The sequence below is a fragment of the Henckelia pumila genome, chromosome 4 (genome assembly GCF_033568475.1).
Source record: "Henckelia pumila isolate YLH828 chromosome 4, ASM3356847v2, whole genome shotgun sequence".
Classification (NCBI taxonomy): domain Eukaryota; kingdom Viridiplantae; phylum Streptophyta; class Magnoliopsida; order Lamiales; family Gesneriaceae; genus Henckelia; species Henckelia pumila.
This window is the reverse complement of record NC_133123.1, coordinates 107,311,519-107,332,219: the sequence shown is the minus strand read 5'-3', so window position 1 is coordinate 107,332,219 and position 20,701 is coordinate 107,311,519. Positions and strand designations below refer to the sequence as shown.

General features: G+C 36.2%; 1 protein-coding gene and 1 non-coding gene across 2 annotated transcripts; one reads left to right on the top strand and one right to left on the bottom strand.

Moving 5' to 3' along the window:
* Positions 1–2,808: 2,808 nt before the first annotated feature.
* On the bottom strand, positions 2,809–3,506 carry LOC140861506 (uncharacterized). The gene is made up of 2 exons (XM_073264528.1): positions 3,221–3,506; positions 2,809–3,107 (listed from the first exon to the last, which is right to left on the bottom strand). Exons 1-2 carry the CDS (start codon positions 3,504–3,506, stop codon positions 2,809–2,811), a joined length of 585 nt encoding a protein of 194 aa, XP_073120629.1.
* LOC140870180 (small nucleolar RNA R71) lies at positions 3,044–3,149 on the top strand. The gene has a single exon (XR_012147153.1). It is a non-coding gene; the product is annotated as a small nucleolar RNA R71 (small nucleolar RNA).
* Positions 3,507–20,701: the final 17,195 nt, after the last annotated feature.

The following is a 20,701-nucleotide window of genomic DNA, read 5'->3' as shown; positions in this document are numbered from 1 at the left end:
TCAGTGATAGAGATCCGCGGTTCACCTCGAGATTTTGGGGTAGTTTCCAGCGAGCCCTTGGTACTACTTTGAGCTTGTGTACGGCTTATCATCCAAAGACGGACGGACAGTCAGAGCGTACTATTCGCACTCTAAAGGATATGCTTCACGCGGCGGTGATGGATTTTGGTCCAGCGTGGCATGATCATTTACCCTTGGTGGAGTTCGCCTACAACAATAGTGTCCATCGCAGCATTGGCATGGCACCATTTGAGGCGCTTTATGGACGCCATTTTCGTACACCTTTGTTTTGGGATGAGGTTGGCGAGCGTCAGGTTGAGGGTCCTCAGATGATTCAGCAGATGATTGATGCAGTAGAGTTGATCTGACGCAGGGTTAAGGAAGCCCAGGATCGACAGGATAACTACGCAAACACCCACCGCAGGCCACTTCATTTTGAGGTAGGAGAGTATGTTTTCTTGCGTGTGTCACCTTTCCGGAAGGTGATGAGGTTTGGTCGCAAGGGTAAGCTGACACCTAGATTTATTGGTCCTTTTGAGATTCTCGAGAAGGTTGGGGATGTGGTTTATCGTCTGGCCTTGCCACCCGATCTTTCGGAGATCCACGATGTGTTCCACGTGTCCTTGTTGAGGCAGTATGTGGCGGATGAGTCACATATTTTGCATCCGACCGAGGTAAAGGTAGATCGGGATCTATCGTATGTGGACAAACCCCTACGGATTCTTGACAGGAAGGACAAGGTACTTCGTAACAAGCGCATACCATTGGTTATGGTACAGTGGCAATGCAGAGGGACAGAGGAAGCTACTTGGGAGTTAGAGAGCCGGATGTTAGCCGAGCACCCCGAGTTATTCTGAGATTTTGTACTTCCTTGTATCGAGTTATACTTGTTCAGTTGTAATAAAAAACATTTGGTTGGCTATTTATGTTTTCCTCTAAGACTTAAATTTCGAGGATGAAATTTCTTAAGTGGGGGAGAATGTAGTAACCCGCATTTCTAATTAGTGATTAATGAGTAATTAATCACGTGATCATGTCTAGATTATGTAAAACATGATTAAGTAAGTTCCTGTTGGGATAACGGACTTCAGAAATGGATTCAAAACACTTGAATTAGTTGAATTGGTTCAGCAAGTTCGGACGCTCCGAACTGGAGTTCGGAGGGTCCGAAGAGGATCGGAGGCTCCGTCGGTGGGATTGGAGGACCCGAACAGGGTTTAGGCTTATGTCATCAATTACTTCAGCAAGGTGAAGTCATGGATGACATCACTGATGGGACTTCGGAGGACCCGAAGTAAAGATCGGACGGTCCGATCGTGTTCGAACGATCCGAAGTTATGATCGGAGGATCCGAACCAGTTCGGAGGGCCCGAAGCCGAGTTCGGACGGCCCGAACATCGTCTATAAATAGAGGAGCCGAGGCTCATTTGTGACTCACACATTTCCTCTCTTCTCTCTCAATTCCTAAGCCTTCTAACTCAGATCTAGGGAGATCTAGGCATCCTACGGGGAATCCGGAAGTGGCTTAGTGATCTAGACGTCATCGCGGAGCTACGGCCTAGTTTTGAGGCTATCGTCAGCAAAGGGCTAACGACGGACGCAGGTATAGCTTTGGCATCCTAAAAATATTTAGGAGTATGCAATAGCTTAGTTAAGGCTTTTAGAGCTTTATTGTTGATGCATGGATATTTGCATTGTAGTAGCAGTAGACAGGACTAGTAGGCTTGGAGTCTAGGTCAGTGGAGCTAGGTTTGACCAGCAGTGTTAGAGGTACGTAAGTACTGACCGAGATAGCCGGCATAATATATTTGCTTATATGTTGCATGAGTATGTGCTATATGTTTTATAATGTTTTAGCATGTTTTACCATCTTAGCACATACATGATTTTACGTATGACTGCATCCGGAGAGATGTGAGTCATTGACAGTCTCCATAGGGAACGATGATCTCATTTTAGACTCGAGTTAGGTATGACAGTTTCCATATGGGACTTGTATCCTGTTTTGGATTCGGGTCAGAATGGGGTTGGCTCAGCCCTGATATGGAATATACGAGTACCCCGCAGAGTACCTCTCTAGCCGGTACTATATATTATCGGCGCCATGAGCAAGTGTTTTCACTTGAGTTTTAAATCATCTACGTGCGCATATTTGTATTTATATCATTGCTTCGTATTGAGCGTTTTAGCTCACGCCCCTGTGTTTGGGTATTGTGTACCTTGTGGCGGGGCAGGTTTGAGGCTGGACGGTCCAGGCGGCTCTCAGCAGGATTGAGTTTGGGGAGTGCGAGGTTGTAGAAGGTAGGGATTTATTTACCCTGAACCTTCGATTTGGTTGTATATCAGTATTTATACACTTGTGATAGTGTCGGTTGTATTCTGCCGATTGGATTTGTTGTATTTTAATTATCCGCTCTTTACGCTTTAAGCTTTTATTGCGTGTGTTTTTACTATAACTTTGATTAGGTAGTGGATCCGGGTTTGGTCACTACATATTCCATGCTTGACTTATCCTCATGATGTTGTTTTCCATAGTTCTGATTCCCTTATGGCCTATTGTTCTGTCCTCCCCACAAAAAGTTTGGATACTATTTCCAACTTGGATTGTATGTATTTGAGAATGGATCATTCCTAGGGCGGTTTTGATTCCCTATATGGTTTACCATTCCTCCCTCTGGCTGATATGATGCATTGCCTGTCTGACAATCTTTCGTGAAGTGTTCAGCACCACATTTATCACACCACACTTCTTGAATACGCATTGCAGACTGCCCTAGAGTTAACTCTTCAATCCTCTTATTCATGACTTCAAGCTGAGCTGCTACTGAGGTGAATGCCATCCACTTGATGCATTCCTGTGGGTCTCCTGGCTGCACTTCTCTCAGACTGAGGTTGATAGCTACTAGATGTCATCTCCTCAATTAACTCATATCCATCTTCTGGTGATTTGCGTAATAAATTACCACCTGCAGCTGCATCTAGCATGGTACGATTAGAGTGAGGAAGACCATAATAAAAAGTTTGTACCACAAGATCGTCTGGTAATTGGTGGTGTGGGCATCTCCTCAATAGATCTTTGTAGCGCTCCCAAGCTTCATATAGTGTTCCTGCTCTCCTTGAGCAAAAGTGGTGATGTCAGCTCTTAACTTCATAGATTTGGATGGTGGGAAGTATTTGGTGAGAAAAAATTTTGCGAGATCATCCCAAGGGGTGATCGAACCTGCAGGTAGATTTGTTAGCCATGCTTTAGCTTTATCTCTTAAATAAAAAGGGAATAAACGCAAACGAATAGCGTCATCAATAACTCCCTGCATCTTGAAAGTATCACAGATTTCTAGAAAATTCTCCAGGTGAGCATATGTATCATCGATTGTCATCCCACCAAATTGGACTGTGTTTTGCACCATTTGAATGATGGCAGGTTTTATCTCAAAATGATTGGCTGCGATGGTTGGCTTGATGATGCTTGGTCTGGAATTTTCGATGGATGTAAAAGCGTTATCCATCATTAATCTGTAGATAGGTGGTGCATTATTCTCAGCTTCTCCATCTCCACATAGCCGTTCTTGTTTTGCAATTATTTCTCTCTGTTGCCTTCTTCTTCTGCGAAAGGTTCTTTCAATTTCAGGATCAAACGGCAAGAATTCTTATTTAGGTGAATGTTGCATGCACTGCAAAAGAATCCTGCAGTTCAAAGATGAAAAAAGTGATTAAAATTGGTGTAAAGAAATTAAATAAGATAAATCAAAGTAATCAATAGTCCCCGGAAACGGCGCCAAAAACTTGATCGAGCAAATACCAACACTTAAAATCAATATAATTATCTCTCTTTTATGCTCAATATTATCTCAAGTGCACGACTCAAGTTGTAGAAAAGTGTACGGAGTACGAGTATCGTCCTCAGGGACTACGTCACAATAACTCAATTATTTTATTTCTCTACCCAAAGTAACGAATGTTTGATGATTGATTATAAATAAAATTTGTGACTAATGAACTCAACTTAAATAACTAGAATTAATGCAGATAACAAAACCAACTTTTCAAGATCGAAAAAAATAACATTAAAGGATTTTGTTGAAATTTCGGTTCACCTTCCCCCTAATTGAACTGGACGATTGAATCTTAATTTAATTCACATAGATTTGACAGAAATTCCTGAAGTATCGACACTCTCTCTTGAGTTTATGTCAATCTAATTCAAGTTAATGAAAAAATTAAATCTCTTTAATTATTTATCATTACTGATTGCTTGACGTTCTTTGAATTCCTATAACTTTCAACCTGGTGGTCTATGGTTATCAACATGTACTAAATATCATATCTCTATGCATATTTTAAGTCCATGGATTTTATCATTCTTCTTAAGCATGAATCTATCTCTCGACAGCAATTCATAACTTATGAATCTATGCTAAAGTTAGCTACTCTTCAACATAGAATAATAAACCATGATAAAATCAAATACTAGTATAAATAAAACTCAATTCGTCCAAAGATTCAATCACACAAACATGTTTCGGGGTTCGGATCCCCTAAATTCCAAAAAAATAAAGGTTTAGCTACTACAACTCATCATAAATTTCAACTTAACAATGTTTTTAAACATAAAAATTCAGAATATATGAAGAAGAAAAAATCCCAACGAGAAGAAGAAGTCTTCAATCTTTAGCAGCGGCCTCCTCTCGATATTCTGTGTATCCAACCCTTAAAACGTCTGAAAATATCATATATATAGTGCCCCTTAGAGTCCTTTCCAAATAAAACTCCCGGAATAAAATTTCCAAATTCACGCGCGGGCGCTCGGTCTGCTATTTTCTACTGAACGAGCGCGGGGAATTCCACCAACTTTCTGCCCGTTTTCTTGAGCACGTGCTCGGTCTGCTGTTTTTTACCGACCGAGCCCTCAACTTCTTTCAATCTTTCTGCCTCTCCATAGCATGTCTGCACTCGGTCTGCTGAATCCTGCAGACCGAGCGCACCCCTTTATGATTCCCAAAATTAGATTTTTCTCATTTTCCTGCCAAATAAACCATAAATCAATAGGAGTGAACAAAACACACAGAAATACACTAAAATGCAACAAGAAAGAGATAAATACGAACAAGACGACATGGAACGCATGCAAAACACAAAGAAAACAAGCAATAAAACACAGGAAAAAAAATCCTATCACCGCACTGGACAAACAGTCTAGTTATGCCAACACCAAGCGCAGTCCTCTGCATTTTGAGCCAGAAGATCATGAGTTCTTGAGATTTTCATCTTTCTAGAAGGTGATATGGTTTGGTCTGAATGGAAATTGAGCACCGAGATTCATTGGTCTGCTTTAGATACTAGAGAATGTCAAATATGTGGCTTACCATTTGGCCTTATCACCATATCTCTCTAGGATTCACAATGTGTTCCATGTATCTCTTCTCCGTTAGTATGTGATAGGCGAGTCGCATGTGCTGCACCCTATGGAAGTTCAGTTAGAGCCCAAATTTTTGTACGTGGAGAGACCACTCAAGATTATCGACATGAAAGATAAGCTACTTCGGAACAAGGGCATTCCCCTAGTCATGTTTCAGTGACAACGTCGAGACACTGAAGAGGCGACTTGCGAGTTAGAAATTCGGATGCATTCTGAGCAATCTATGTTGCTTTGATTATACATTCCTATGAACACTTCAGTTGTATTCGTAAACTGTTGTGTTGTAATAAAGTTCTTTTGTAATATTTTGTTTTGTATACCCTAGTTTGGATTTCGAGGACGAAATCTATTAAGTTTTGGAAAATGTAGTAGCCCGATTCCTAGGTAGTTAAGATAATCAACTGCCAAATCATGTTTAATTGGTCAAATCATGATTAAAAAACCTCAATTGGGTTTATTGAGTTGAAAAATAAAATTCAGGACAATCAGACATGGTCTAGAGAGCCCAAGTGTCTGGGAAATTTGGAAGCTCCGACGAGCAGATCGGAATCTTCGAATTGGTTCGGATGACGATGTTGAAGATCCGAGATACCGAGAAGTTCGATAGAGATCGGAAGGTCCGATCGCCTTTAGATATGAAAGTATGGGCTTTTTGATTGGTTATTGGACTCGAGGGAGTTTGGATGCTTCGAACCCTCAGTTTGAAAGGTCCGAACTCTGCAAGAACAGTGAGTTATCCAATCACAGGACACGCGTTCGGTGGATATAGATCGGAATCTCATGAAGTCACGTTAGGCCGTTCTAACTCAGATCGGAAGATCCTAACCAGAGATTGGAATTTCCTATCATTTCCTATAAATAGGTCATCCGAGCTCATTACTTCTTGCTCATTTCTCTCTTAACTCTCCCATATTAAGTGATTTCTTGGGTGTTCTAGTCATTAGATCTAGGCTCGGGCACTAGCGGAGTTACTGGGATCATAGCGGAGCTGTGCCTTGAGATTGGGCCATTGTCATCAGTAGGCTGACGACAGACATGAGTATAAGTCAAGACTCTAATTATCTTTTGGGAGTAGCTATTATCCTAGTTAATTCATTTAGTACGCAATGAGTGACATGGTAATTACTTGCTTATAGGCTTGGACTTGTGAACCAGATTTGTTAGGTTTCTTGAGTAGAGGTACGAACGTATTATCCGAGATATCTTGGTTGAGTATGTATGTTCTATTTTTGCATGTTTATATTACATGTTTTATGTGCATATATTATGTCATAATTATTATGATGCATATATAAATTATCATGTTCAGCTTATACCTTGGTATAACCCATTGTGGGTCACTCAGGCCCGTATTCTTGAGTGGATGGTTGGAATTATTGGTATGGGATCAGGTCACCAATATGCACAGATTCTTTTTGGCGTGTGAGCCACCTCTTGATGCGACGGTCGAGAGTGCTACATACAATTTCGCCACTTGACTGAACAAAGTTTTATCGTGATAGGTTTCTGGTACCCGTAATTTTCAATAATGCTCATATCATGTGTATACTCATATTTTCATACTGAACGTTTTTATCGCTCATGTCCCCGGTTTTGTCTTGGACATCCCATTCCACGAGGCAATATTAGGTTGGAAAAACTTGGAAGGAGCAATTGTTAAGGTTTCAGCTGTTCACCTTGGGTTTTAGGGTCGATTGTATTCTACCGGTTGATTTGATATAAGCTTTACTTTCCACTGTTTTTATTAGTATTCTTACTTTAATATTTAATTGCATGCTATTATTGTCATTTAGGTGATCCGAGAGCAGGTAACTACATAACTACCGAAGTCTTCTAATGAATATTCATCCCATAAGGATTGGAAGAAGGTGCGACGCCATAGGAGTTATTCAAACCTCCGAAATTCAGAAAAAAAAAAATTATGTTATTTACATTTCAGCCGGCTTCTATTTCACTTATCAGTTTGCCTATTTTTTAATGTTATATCTTTTAGTCATCTTCCGCACAATTTATTTGATTAGCCAATTGATATCGACTTACGAGAACTATTTAAAAATTTTAGTGTGATTTTTTTTATTCGACCCCTCTTCATAACCAGTCATCCGATACCAAAGCTTTTATCCTTTAAAAAACTTTATTTAATTCTAGTTAACAAATATTGCACTACAAAAAGGCAAAGTTACGTTGAAAAAGGAATTAGTAAACAAACAATATTTATTAAGATTATTTTAACATTTGAACAAGCCCGGGTACGTACGTACAATATTTTGATATAATTGAAAATAATAGTTTTTAACATTTTCATATTAAGGCATATTAATGGACATTTTCTTGAATGGTGATTTGCCTAAATGACTTTCTGATGTTGTAAAACTTGATTATCAGAAGTAATATTATCATGTTTCCTAAAAAAATGGACATCAATAAGTGGGCAAGTTTCTAGATAGAAAATTAACTATAATAAAAATAATGATAGTAATAATAATAATAAACGATAAGTGGTGTAGTTGGTGGATGATGTCATTGTGTGTTCGATTATATAGGCAAAATTAGCATTTTGGTCCTGTATGTTGGCTTGTTTTTTATTTTGGTCCTGTAATTTGGGTTGTTTTGGAAAATCTCTTGTAACTCGGTTTTTGTTTTGGATTTAGTCATATATTTTGGCTTATTTTGGTTTTGGTCCTGTAAGTTTGTTTGTTTTTTGGTTTTTGTCCGGTATATTATCATGTTTTGAAATTTAGAAGTTGACTTCTAATATTTTTTTATAATAAGTATTTTTTATGCTTTCATGTTTTATCTGCTTATTGGTTTGAGATAATTACAACTAACTATTAAAAAAATATTTTTTTACACTTAAACTTTTTTTTAATCTAAATAATTTAATAAAATCTAAAATATGTTAATTTAATATATTAAATGTAACATACTTTTGTTCTTTTAAAAAGTAACAAACAAACATGGTCCTGCAGGACATCGATTCTTTTATAACAACCATCCTCCGTTATTCTTTTCACATTGAGATATTCACTTATTTTTTTTAAAGGGGTTCTTCGTCACTAAAGACGATTTATATACTTTGTTCAACTTGAACATAAATGAATCTAAATAGTATAAATGATCTTATACACAAGGTCAAATAATGTATTTTGAGATTTAAACTTTGAACATCATGTTCACTTTATATTTCATTGGGACCGATCTCAAAAATATTTCTTGTAGCTTCTAATTCCTCCCCCTCAATGTTGAAAACATTGTTTTACAAGAATAACAAATGATAATTTCGCGTCATAAAATCTCATTGATCAAATAATTGATCATAAGATCTTATTTATTTCCAACATATTTACAATCTCTTCAAGAGATTTATGTAGTGCATTTCTCGCACAAAAATTAACTTTCAATACATAATCATTTGACATAATATATATTTCAGATATCCCCAACTATGACGCATTTATTCACAATATGGTTTAGTAGTTGATTGGAGGCAAAATAAATCAACTACACCAATGTATTTATAATCATAAAATTGATATGCATGTCCTCTTTTGATCAAGCTTGTCTTGAATATATATTCTGGAAGTTTTTCTCAATACGTATTTTTTCAAACATTATGTTGCGCTTTGTGGGCCCACTTTATTTATTTATTCCAGATAATATGGGGATTCTCTATCAATTTGAGCTAATGATAGTGGTATAAAATTTTATAAGCCAATAAGAATTCATAAAATCTTCTGGATCTTTGATTCAAAAAACATCCATATTTATCGATCCAGGAACTTTTGGTATATTCATTAACATCTTTGCACACTATCAATATTTTTTCAACTATATATATAATTTAAATGCTCAATTCAATTCATTATGCCAAACTCTGAAAGTATTTATATCAATGATACTTCTGGTGCTCTTTAGCTCTTCTAGAAATATTGATTTGTAATATACTATTTAAACCAAATCAATATCTACTAGATTCAAAAATACACATACGTCAATATTGTGTATCACTATTTATAATATCAAGCACATTATCTTTTTTATCGTCAATCAAATGATCTTTAAGATCTTTCATAAATTTATATCATCAACGATGAATAATTTTGGATAGACATCAATGGTCTCCACAAACTTTTATATCTTGCTTGATAGATATCAATAAAATCTCTTTACGTACTTTAGGTACGATAGTGATACGAGATACCGATGTACGTTTAGTACAATACTTGATTATGACGTATATCTCAATATTTTGTGTCGAATTTATGATTCATATCTTGCTTCATACAAGATGACATATTCTTTCTTGAAGAATTAAACTACAGTGTATTAACTGTGTTCATTGACACTGTCACATTTACTTAAAAGAATATACCATATTAATTAGACAATTGTCACAATTGTCTTTCCTTGAACAAAATAATATAAATAATATATGCTATTAAAATAATTGAAATTGTGAACTCGGACGTACCTTTTAAAATTTTTGTATTCACCAAGTAGATCTTGTACCTTCAACAATGACATTCAATCTATAACAAATTTCATCTCACATTAAATTTATGTTCCTACATGTAAAATAGTAACATGTTATAAAAATATTTTATCATTCATTTAAAAAAATGATAACTTAATCAAATGATTTTGAAAAAAATCCAAAATTTATATCCACAATCAAAATTGAAGAATTTAAAATCCATAATCAAAATTTAAGGAATAAATATTTAACAACCTAATATATCCTTAAACTATAAAATTCTTTAATCAAAAAAAATTATCATCAAATTTCATATTCAATTAATGTGACATCTCATTCAATTTATTAACCAATAGAATAGATTCACAAATTTTGTAGATCTTATTTTATATCATCAAAATAATTTATGTGAATCAAAACAAAACACATGCTAGAGTTTTCCACAATTTAGTTTAAACAAATACAAACTTAATTTATCAAAAATAAATTAGTTCAATAAATAAATAAAATGACTTGAAGTTAGTCATAAATCAACACATTGACATCATCATACATAGGCTATCATCAATCCATCATCATCATTGCTGAATATAGATGATGGTCAAATTCATTGGGTTTAACATTTATTTATTTTTTTCGGTTGATAGTGTTGCGATCTTACTACCGCACATTCATAATTTTCAATCAATAGCCTATGCAGTTCATCATTGAACATCAATTCGCTATTCATAAAAATAGTGACAAATAATAGATCATGATTCTTCTAGAGCATTAAGAACAAATATATGATTTGAATCGATATAAAGTCAATATTTTTTTATATATATATCTCACATATATCATTAATAATCTTTTCTTATGGATATTGACAATTTTAGATCATATATCGATATTCATTGAGAAATTGCACTAAATTTCCCAATTCATAAGATCCTCAACAACCAAAAGAGCATTAAATTATATTCTTCGAGAATATTTCCAAATCTTGGATTTTATATTAATAATCTTCACTAATGTTATCAAATCTTGCATCTTTTTATCAATATTTCAATATTGATATATTTTGACATGAGATCTATTTCTTTAATGATATTTGTAGATATTTGATATCATATCAGATATCAATAATGATTTCTTCACTTTCTCAATATATGAAATCATATATTACATCTTTATCATGAATCTATTCAGATTTTCTATATATTATATTATAACTAGGAATCTCTTTAGATTCACAATATATTTGATCTTATATCAGATCTTAATATTGAATATCTCAATATTCAATATATTATATCATGAATTCATGAATATCTTTCGATATATCAAAATTGTAATCGTGAATCTCTCAAAATTCTCAATATATTATATCATGATCATGAATTTCTTCAAATTCTCAATATAAAATCATGTTGTGCTACTTTATAGCCATCAACATATTCATGATATTTCATAGACACCAATATATCAATTATTTTCTTTGTGCTACTTCTAGAGCACCAATGAATATCTCTTTGTGCTACTTCTAGAACACCAATGAATATCTCTCAAAATTGACAACACGTTGTGCTATTCCAATAGCATCAATAAAACGAGAATTATTTTCGTTCTCAGTTGGTTACAACACCGTGCTGATAACGTGTTATAAATCATAAGAAAATAAGAGAGATGAGTAGAGAGAATTCATGAGAGAAGAGAGAATTCATATGAGTCAATACTCAGGTGCAAATTTCATTGAACTCAATCACCCCTATTTATAGGGAAAGATTACAAGATGCAAATCTGTACAAATATTATCTTTACATATTTATCTTGATCACATATCCTTAATAAGATAATCATTTATAATAATAATATGTTTATAACACATTCATTTATATCGTTCTCAACTGTAACCTCGATTTTTTTATTTATTTGGCACTAAAGTGTCGCCTACTTAGCACCTATTAATGATCATATGGCATAAATAAGTTCCACCTAAATTAACAAAATTAGCTAAAAACTAAAAATATATTTAAAACATACTTTCGTTCTTTTGAAAAGTAACACACTAATATTTTTTTTATCGTTCTCAACTATGGTTGACTGTTTTTGTTCCGCTTTTCTTCAAAGTAGAGCTTTTTAGGTATGTTTCACGTTTATTACGCTTAATCATCGCTTAAGCGTTCTTTTTAGAACACTGCAAATAAGAAAAATCTTGCTGCTCCCTCCAGTTTCGGCGATGAAGGAAAAATAAAAAAAAAACCAAGTTATTGTATCTTTTAGAACATAATTATTATTTTAAAAAATAATTAGAAGGTCAACATCTAAATTTTAAACCTAGTTTATTTATTTATAAAATCATAAAAAAATATTTATTATAAAAGCTTAAGCGGTGAAGTTGGAAAATCAACATCTAAATTCTAAATTTAATTTATTATTTTAAAATAAAAAACATAGGCGCTTATTCTAACTTAACCGAGCTTAATTTGGTCAAAACCGTATCTTTTCCATGAACAAAATAAAAAAATAAGTCAACTAATAGTACCAAATCCAAAAAAATCCAAATTATTGTACTTTTTTCAAAACATGACTTTGTATAGGACCAAAACCAAAAAATAAATCCAACTTATAGGACCAAAACCAAAACAATCAACATGTAGGACTAAATAAAAAAAAAAACCGAGTTACATGATCTTTTCCAAAACAAGCCAACATATAGGACCAAAACCAAAATGAAGCCAACATACATGACCAAAATGCTAATTTTCCCGATTATATATATGTACTTGCATATTTGCACACACACGATAACGAAAAATAGTTTTTTTTAATTATACTTAATTTTACTAAAAAATTTAATAAATTTATAGTAGAAACAATAATTTTTTTTTGTGTTAAAAATGATAACCATAAGAAGTAGTTAAAACATCATTGTTTTTATCAGGTATTTCTCGATACATTAGTTTTTTTAATTAATTTAGAATTTGAAAATAGATAAATAAATAGAAATTATTATTAATTTTGTGTGGTCATATCAAGAGACCAAGCGATTTCTATAAGGCCTTCTTACTTAATATATAGGTATAGATATACATTTAAGTGGGGAGAATATTGTTATAATTGATTGTCGAACTCGAGAGTTTATCCTAAAATTGAAATTTTGATTTCAGATGAACTATAAGTCATCGAAATCTACACACACACACACACACACATATATATATATATATATATATATATATATATTGTATATTTATTAGGGGTTATTCTATGCTATACCTGGAGTACTTTTTCCCCATTATATGATCTAATGTCAACCATTAGATCATCAACACACATGTCAATTTTAATAAAAAAAATATAAGAGTCCGTGTGATCTAATGCTATTGAAATAGGAAAAAAAACACTCTCGGTGTAGCATAGACTAACCAATTAATTAGTGGGATTTTAGATTTTATATCCAACCTAGTTGCTCTATAAAACTGAACGACCTTAATTAAACAATTATTTATCTAATATATCAAGTTAGTCATATATATATATATTTTTTAAATGAATGAAATTAATTAATAACAATAATAAAATTCTGTTACTGTATCTTCATATATAATATCTCGGGCACAAAAAAAATGATAAACTTGCAAACGACAGTTTACATTTGCATGAATGCAGAACGTAAGGGCTCCTGGTTCAAGATCCGGAGATCTTAATCCATTAAAAGCATACAAACTATGCACCCAGCATTCTGCATGATTGCGGAGCCTTGTGGCATGACAATTATTCATTTATTCTAATCAATTGATTATATTAAAAAAAAAACAGAATTTTGATTCTAGCATAATCCATATGTAGTAACTCGTACCATGGTTTAAATTAATTAAACTGTAAAAATGACTAATGATTTCTATTAAAACAAATAAAATGCTTAATTAGTAATAAAATACGTTTTCCAAGCCCCGGATCCATCGGAGAGTTTAGAAGATCTTATGTGTAGTTTGGAAGTCTTGAACTAGGGGCCTTGACATGTTTGGATTCATGTCATGTTCGGAAGGTACGTGTTTGGAGGCAATGTTCAATTTCGGATGCGAGTGAACCGTTCAAAGATCCGAACCTACGATCGGAACATCCGATCCCTAAGAGACAGTCATGCATGTGTATGGACGTTAAAAAGCTGCCGAAGCCAACTGCCCCTGAGATGCCCGAACAAGTGGTGACAATCAATTGCATGTACAGATTGGAACGTCCGAAGGGGGGGTTAAGATCATCCAAACTCAGACACCCATATACAGGTCACGCATGAAGAGTTCGGATGGTCCGAACATTGGTTCGAAGAGTCCGAACTTGTTCTATAAATTGGGCTCCGAGGATGATTTGATGAGTCACATTTCACAGATGTTCCCTCTTGATTCAGTCTATATAGTGAGCTAGTAATACTAGTGAGGGTTGGGTAATAGCGAGGTGCTTCTGTAATAGCAGCGGAGTTGTGATTAGAATCGAACGAAGGTATGGTCCAAGAATCCTACAAAAAAAAAAGGAGTATTTGTTAATTTATGGCTTTTAGAATGTAATTAGTGATATAGTAAACACTTTACTGTAGGATTTGAACTTAAACCTGATTGTACTTGACCTATCACGTAGAGGTACGTAAGTACTGACTAAGATTTTCAACTATGTATGCATTCTTATATGTTGCATTTATGTTTCATGATACATGTTTTACTACTTTACATACATATTGCATGTGCACATACACGTTGATCTATATCTCCTTTGAGATAGCATTCTTGTATGGTCGCTCATCCCTACACCTGTTTATATTATCTGAACTAGGAGCTACTGCAATGGTGGAGACTACGGTGATCTAGACGAGTGTGTGAGCTATCCCGCAGTTGGATTCTCATATGGTGCTACATTCTCGTTGGCGCCTAGTTTGAGCAGGACTTGATAGTTGACCAGTTACCCAGTCACCTCAAGTTGCATGCATCATATTAGTTTTTTATACTCATACTTTCATACTTGGAATTAATCGCTCATGTCCTTGGTGTTATCTTGCACACCCCATTCCACGAGACAAATCTTAGCCGAGCATATGGAGAGCAATTTACGTGCCTTTGACTATCCCGAGGAGCTGGCAATGGAAGACAAAAATTTTCTATTCGAGGGATGTGCTAGAATCGCTTGGATCAAGGCTAGGTATCATGGGAGGACATCCGCAAGACCTTTATGAAATTATATTTTCCTCCAACTCCCCATCAGCCAAATCAAGAGAGTTTGTGAATCTGAAGCAAGGCTCTCTGACCATTGATGAATCCCATCATAAATTCATCGAAATTTTACCATTCTATCATCATATCAATGCCAGTTCCGAGACAAAGTTTGATCACTTTCTGCAAGGCTTGAACTAGGATATCTTTGATCGCGTCACATTTTATGATGATCCGACTTCTTATGAGACTCTGGGGAATTGTTGTCATCAGGCAGAAATTGGCATCAACCATTCCAAGGCATTGTAAGTCTACCCAGCCTAGTGGATCACGTGGACCCCGCACACATTCTTTTAACAAGCAGTGTTCTACTTCTACTTCTTCTTCTAGTTCTCGTGGTGTATTCCAATTTGTAAAGATGAAGGAGGGGCACTGTGTAAACTGCGGCATGAAGCATCCGACTTAAGGTTCCAGAGGTCAACTGCGGCTTTCTTTATCTGCGGTGAGAAAGGTCACCTACGGAAGGATTTCCCTACTCAGACAAGATCTGCTAGCGGAATCAAGATCTCAAGATTCTGTTCAGCCACGTCAGCAACTAGCACCACAAGGTACTTATACTTTGCGACCAGTGTTTGCACTCGACCAAGATCAGGCTAATTCAAAGAGAGAGCGCATGATAACAAGTACCTTATTTTTAGGTGGTATACCTAAAATTATTTTGATTGATACTGCTGCAATTTCTTATTCGTTTCTAGCCATTTTTTCAAGAGGTATAAGTTTCCCTATGTATCCCTTGAGCGCAAACTCCAATGCCTCTTATGTCGGCTCTGAAGTCTTGTTGTGCCTTAAGGTTCGGCGGGGAAGGATACCTCATCTATGATGTTTGTACATCCATGAGTATCTAGGTCATTGAGCATTTTCCATTAGTCAGTAATTTCCTTGATGTTTTTCCGATGAGATTACTGGCATTCCTCTAGTCTATGAGGTTGAGTTTAACATTGATTTATTGCCATGAACAACACCAATATCCCGAGCGCCGTATTGTTTGGCTCCGTCAGATATGCAATAAATATTTATCCGAGTGTTTTTGCATGGGGATCACTCGTCCTGTTTGTCAAAAAATGTTGGAAGAACGGTGATCAGATCAATCAGAATTGATACCCGGTGCAGCGGAAGTTTAAAAATTTTATATGGAACGATTCCATATCATGGGTATCAAAGCTTCACGATTAAATTGTGCGTGTAAAAATTAAATAACAATTATAAATTTTTACCTTGAATCTCGAAACGAGATTATGGACACCAACAGATTACTCTGCTCTTGTTGTATATCCCAGGAACTGATGGACGAATAATTCTTCAATCAGGTCCACGAACAGAAGTTTAATCCCTCTGATAGATTGCACTAGAAAATCTATGAGAAATTTCTACGAAGAGAATTAACGAATTTGATCCGTTAAACCAGACTGCAAATTCAAAATTCACAGGCTGGAATTTTCCGAGCAGAGAGGGGAGGGGGCGGCGGCCACAGTAGGAAAAACTAGGGTTTTCGAAAATATTTTGTGACCTCTGTTGTGTAATTTCTGTACTGCAATAACTTATTTATAATGTGGGCTGCTAACAGCTTAGGGCCCATTAGTCATAAGTTCAAGCCTGACAAGCAAAGCCCGCATGTTCAGAAATTAATATAAAATTCATCGTGACTCATATTGATAAACCAATTTCACCAATGTGCACAGAAACCATTTCTGCATCTTTTAAAGTCAAGATAAATTTTCTGAATCCGAATTCAGTGGTTTCCAAAAATGCCCATCCCTATGTCATTTTAGGAAATCTTACTCCTCTACTCTTAAATAAGAAGTCCCACTTCTTTGTTCATTAAATTTAACTCTTTAAATTTAACTATCTCAACGGGGATTAAAAATCCATTACTTGTGTGACCTTCAATGGTTCAGGGATACAGCTAGCCGTGGGCTCACAACTCCTTGTTACTCGGAATAACAATTTCCGACTTGCCCATCGAATCATGGTAAGAGCGCCTAGCAACATCGCCCCATGATTCCCTAGGTATCACTGATAGTGCCTGCAAGAACCAATAGATTTTGGTTAGCGTACAGTACGGTCCCTTCATCCAAATATCCCGATCGAATCAACAACCATTGGTAAATCGAGAGTCGTTCTAGATTCGATAACTATGCAATGCATCTTGAAGATCAAATAGTGACATCGCATGTGTTACTAAGAAACCATTTCTTAAAACATATCATGTACTCTGGCCAGAGATTCGTCACACTAATATCTCCTCAGATTGCATAGGATATCCACACTAGCAAGTATGTGGTGAATCCTTGACAACAAAGCATCGACTCCTATATGTGTCGTAACTGTACCCAATCCCGACACCTGATGACCCCAATGGAGTCGATAAACGAGTCAAAGTACAGTACTAGCATATAGAGTCTCAATGATGTTTCAAGTAGTAAGGACTAATGGTGTACAACCAAAACCGCGGACTTTATCCACTCGATAAGTGATAACCACTTGGAAAGTCCGGATAGGGTAGTTCGATCATTCATCGTATGAATATCCATTTGCATGCTTTGAACATCTCTATGTTCCATACCAATGAAACGTGGTACTCGGCATCGCAAATGCTAGTCTCAATCTCGAGCGATCCTTATCCTTATTAACGGACGGCTCAATCGACTAGGAACTGTTTAGAATATACAGTGACTATAAGATGTGTTTCATGATAGCCATCCACATGTGCCACCACATCTTACATACACTATAGTATATTCAAGGTCTTCATCTAAACATCTTATAGTATGTCACAACATAATAATATGATAAAAGATAAAGTAAACGCCTTTATAAAAGTTTAAATTATATTAAACAAAAGATTGTTTATACATAGAGTCATCAAAGCCCTTAGCCACAAGTTGGCTCACCGGGCACCCACTCTTTCAATCTCCCACTTGCCCTATAGCCAACTAGTCATACTACGCAGTCCCATTGCTTCGCTATGTTTGTCAAATAATGGTCCTGGCAAGGGCTTAGTAAGTGGATCAGCGATATTGTCTGCAGAGGCCACTCTCTCGACAGTGATGTCTCCTCTTTCCACGATCTCCCGGATGATGTGGTATTTCCTCAGTACGTGTTTGGATCTTTGATGAGACCTTGGTTCCTTTGCCTGAGCAACGGCACCCGTGTTGTCACAGTACACCGGGACTGGACCAACAACTTCAGGAATAACGCCCAACTCTTGAACGAAATTTCTCATCCAAACGGCCTCTTTAGCAGCAGCTGATGCCGCAATGTATTCTGCCTCAGTGGTGGAATCCGCTGTGGTGTCCTGCTTGGAACTCTTCCAAGAGACAGCACCGCCATTGAGCATGAACACAAATACAGAGGTTGACTTCGAGTCATCCACGTCACTTTGGAAGCTAGAGTCGGTATAGCCTTCCAATTTCAGTTCTCTTCCTCCATATACCATGAACATATTCTTAGTCCTTCGTAAGTACTTAAGAATGTCCTTCACGGCTTTCCAATGCATTTGACCGGGATTAGCTTGATATCTGCTCGTGACACTCAGAGCAAATGCTACATCCGGTCTGGTAGATATCATCCCATACATGATACTACCTATGGCTGACGCATATGGTACATGTGTCATTTTCTCTATCTCTTCATCAGTCTTGGGACACATGGACTTGGATAGAGAAACTCCATGACACATAGGTAGATGTCCTTTCTTGGACCCATCCATTGAATACCTTTTCAATATGGTGTCGATGTAGGTTGCTTGAGTGAGTCCTATCATTCTCTTAGATCTATCTCTATAGATCTGTATCCCTAGAATATAGGATGCTTCACCCAAATCCTTCATCGAGAATCTACCTGATAACCATATCTTTGTTGACTGCAACATCCCTACATCATTCCCAATGAGTAGGATGTCATCAACATAAAGTACTAAGAATGTCACAGCATCCTTAACTACTTTCTTGTACACGCACGGTTCCTCCGGGTTCTTGATGAAACCAAAATCCTTTATTGTTTAATCAAATTTCTGGTTCCAACTTCTTGATGCTTGTTTGAGACAATAGATAGATCTCTGAAGCTTGCATACCTTATGCTCGCTTCCCATGGATGTGTATCCCTCAGGCTGCGTCATATAGATCTCTTCCTTAATGTTTCCATTAAGAAATGCAGTCTTCACATCCATTTGCCATATCTCATAGTCATACCAAGCAGCTATGGCAATAAGGATTCTTATGGACTTGAACATTGCAACTGGTGAAAAGGTTTCATCATAGTCAACTCCTTGTCTTTGAGTATAACCTTTCGCCACCAATCGTGCCTTGTAGGTCAATACCTTACCATCAGGCCCAAGATTTCTCTTGTAGATCCATTTACACCCTATTGGAACAATTCCATCGGGAGGATCTACTAAAGACCAAACTTGGTTTGTATGCATCGAATCTATTTCCGACTGCATAGCTTCAAGCCATAAATTTGAATCCGCATCAGAAATTGCTTCCTTGAAGTTTTTTGGATCACATCCAACGTCGGGTTCATCTTGATACCCTTCAAGAAGAAGACCATATCGAATAGGAGGTCTAGAAGTCCTCTCGGATCTTCTAGGTATAGGCGTGTCCATCAATGGTTCCTGAGGTGTAGGATCATTATTTTGTATTTCGGGTTCTTCTCGAATTTCTTCGAGTTCCATCATCTCGCCTTTCTTATCCAATAAGAACTCCTTCTCCAAGAAGGTGGCATTCCTTGAAACAAACACTTTTGTTTCAGTACGATGATAGAAATAATATCCGATTGAATTCTTCGGATACCCTACAAAATAACATAAGGTGGATCGACTATCCAACTTATCTCCCACTGTCTGCTTCACGAAAGCAGGACACTGTTGGAAAACTGGCGGTCAGATCAATCACGATTGATACCCGGTGCAGCGGAAGTTTAAAAATTTTTATCATGGAACAATTCCATGGTGTGGGTATCAACCATTCAACGATTAAATTATTGTGTGTGTAAAATTTAAATAACAATTAAATAAATTTTACCTCAAATCTCGCAACGAGATTAATGGACACCAACAGAACAATTCTGCTCTTGTTGTCTCTCCCTGGAACCGATGAACGCCTTCAATCAGGTCCACGAACAGAGGTTTAATCCCTCTGATAGATTGCACTAGAAAATCTATCAGAAGTTTTCTGCGAAGAGAATACACGAATTTGATTCGTTATTCCTTACTGCGATTCAAAATCACAGACCGGAATTTTCTCGGGCAGAGGGAGGGAGAGGCGGCCGAAAACGTTTTGAGAGGGGCTAGGGTTTCGAAAATCCTGTCTCAAAAATTATGACCTGTTGTGTGTAATTTCTGTACTGAAATAACTTATTTATAATGCAGGCCACTAACACCTTAGGGCCCATTAATCATAAGCTGGGGCCCGACAAGCAAAGCCCGCTCGTTCAGAAATTAATATAAAATTCATCGTGACTCCGATTGATGAACTGATTTCACCAATGTGCACAGAAACCATTTCTGCACATTTTAAAGTCAAAATAAATTTTCCTGAATCCGAATTCAGTGGTTTCCAAAAAATG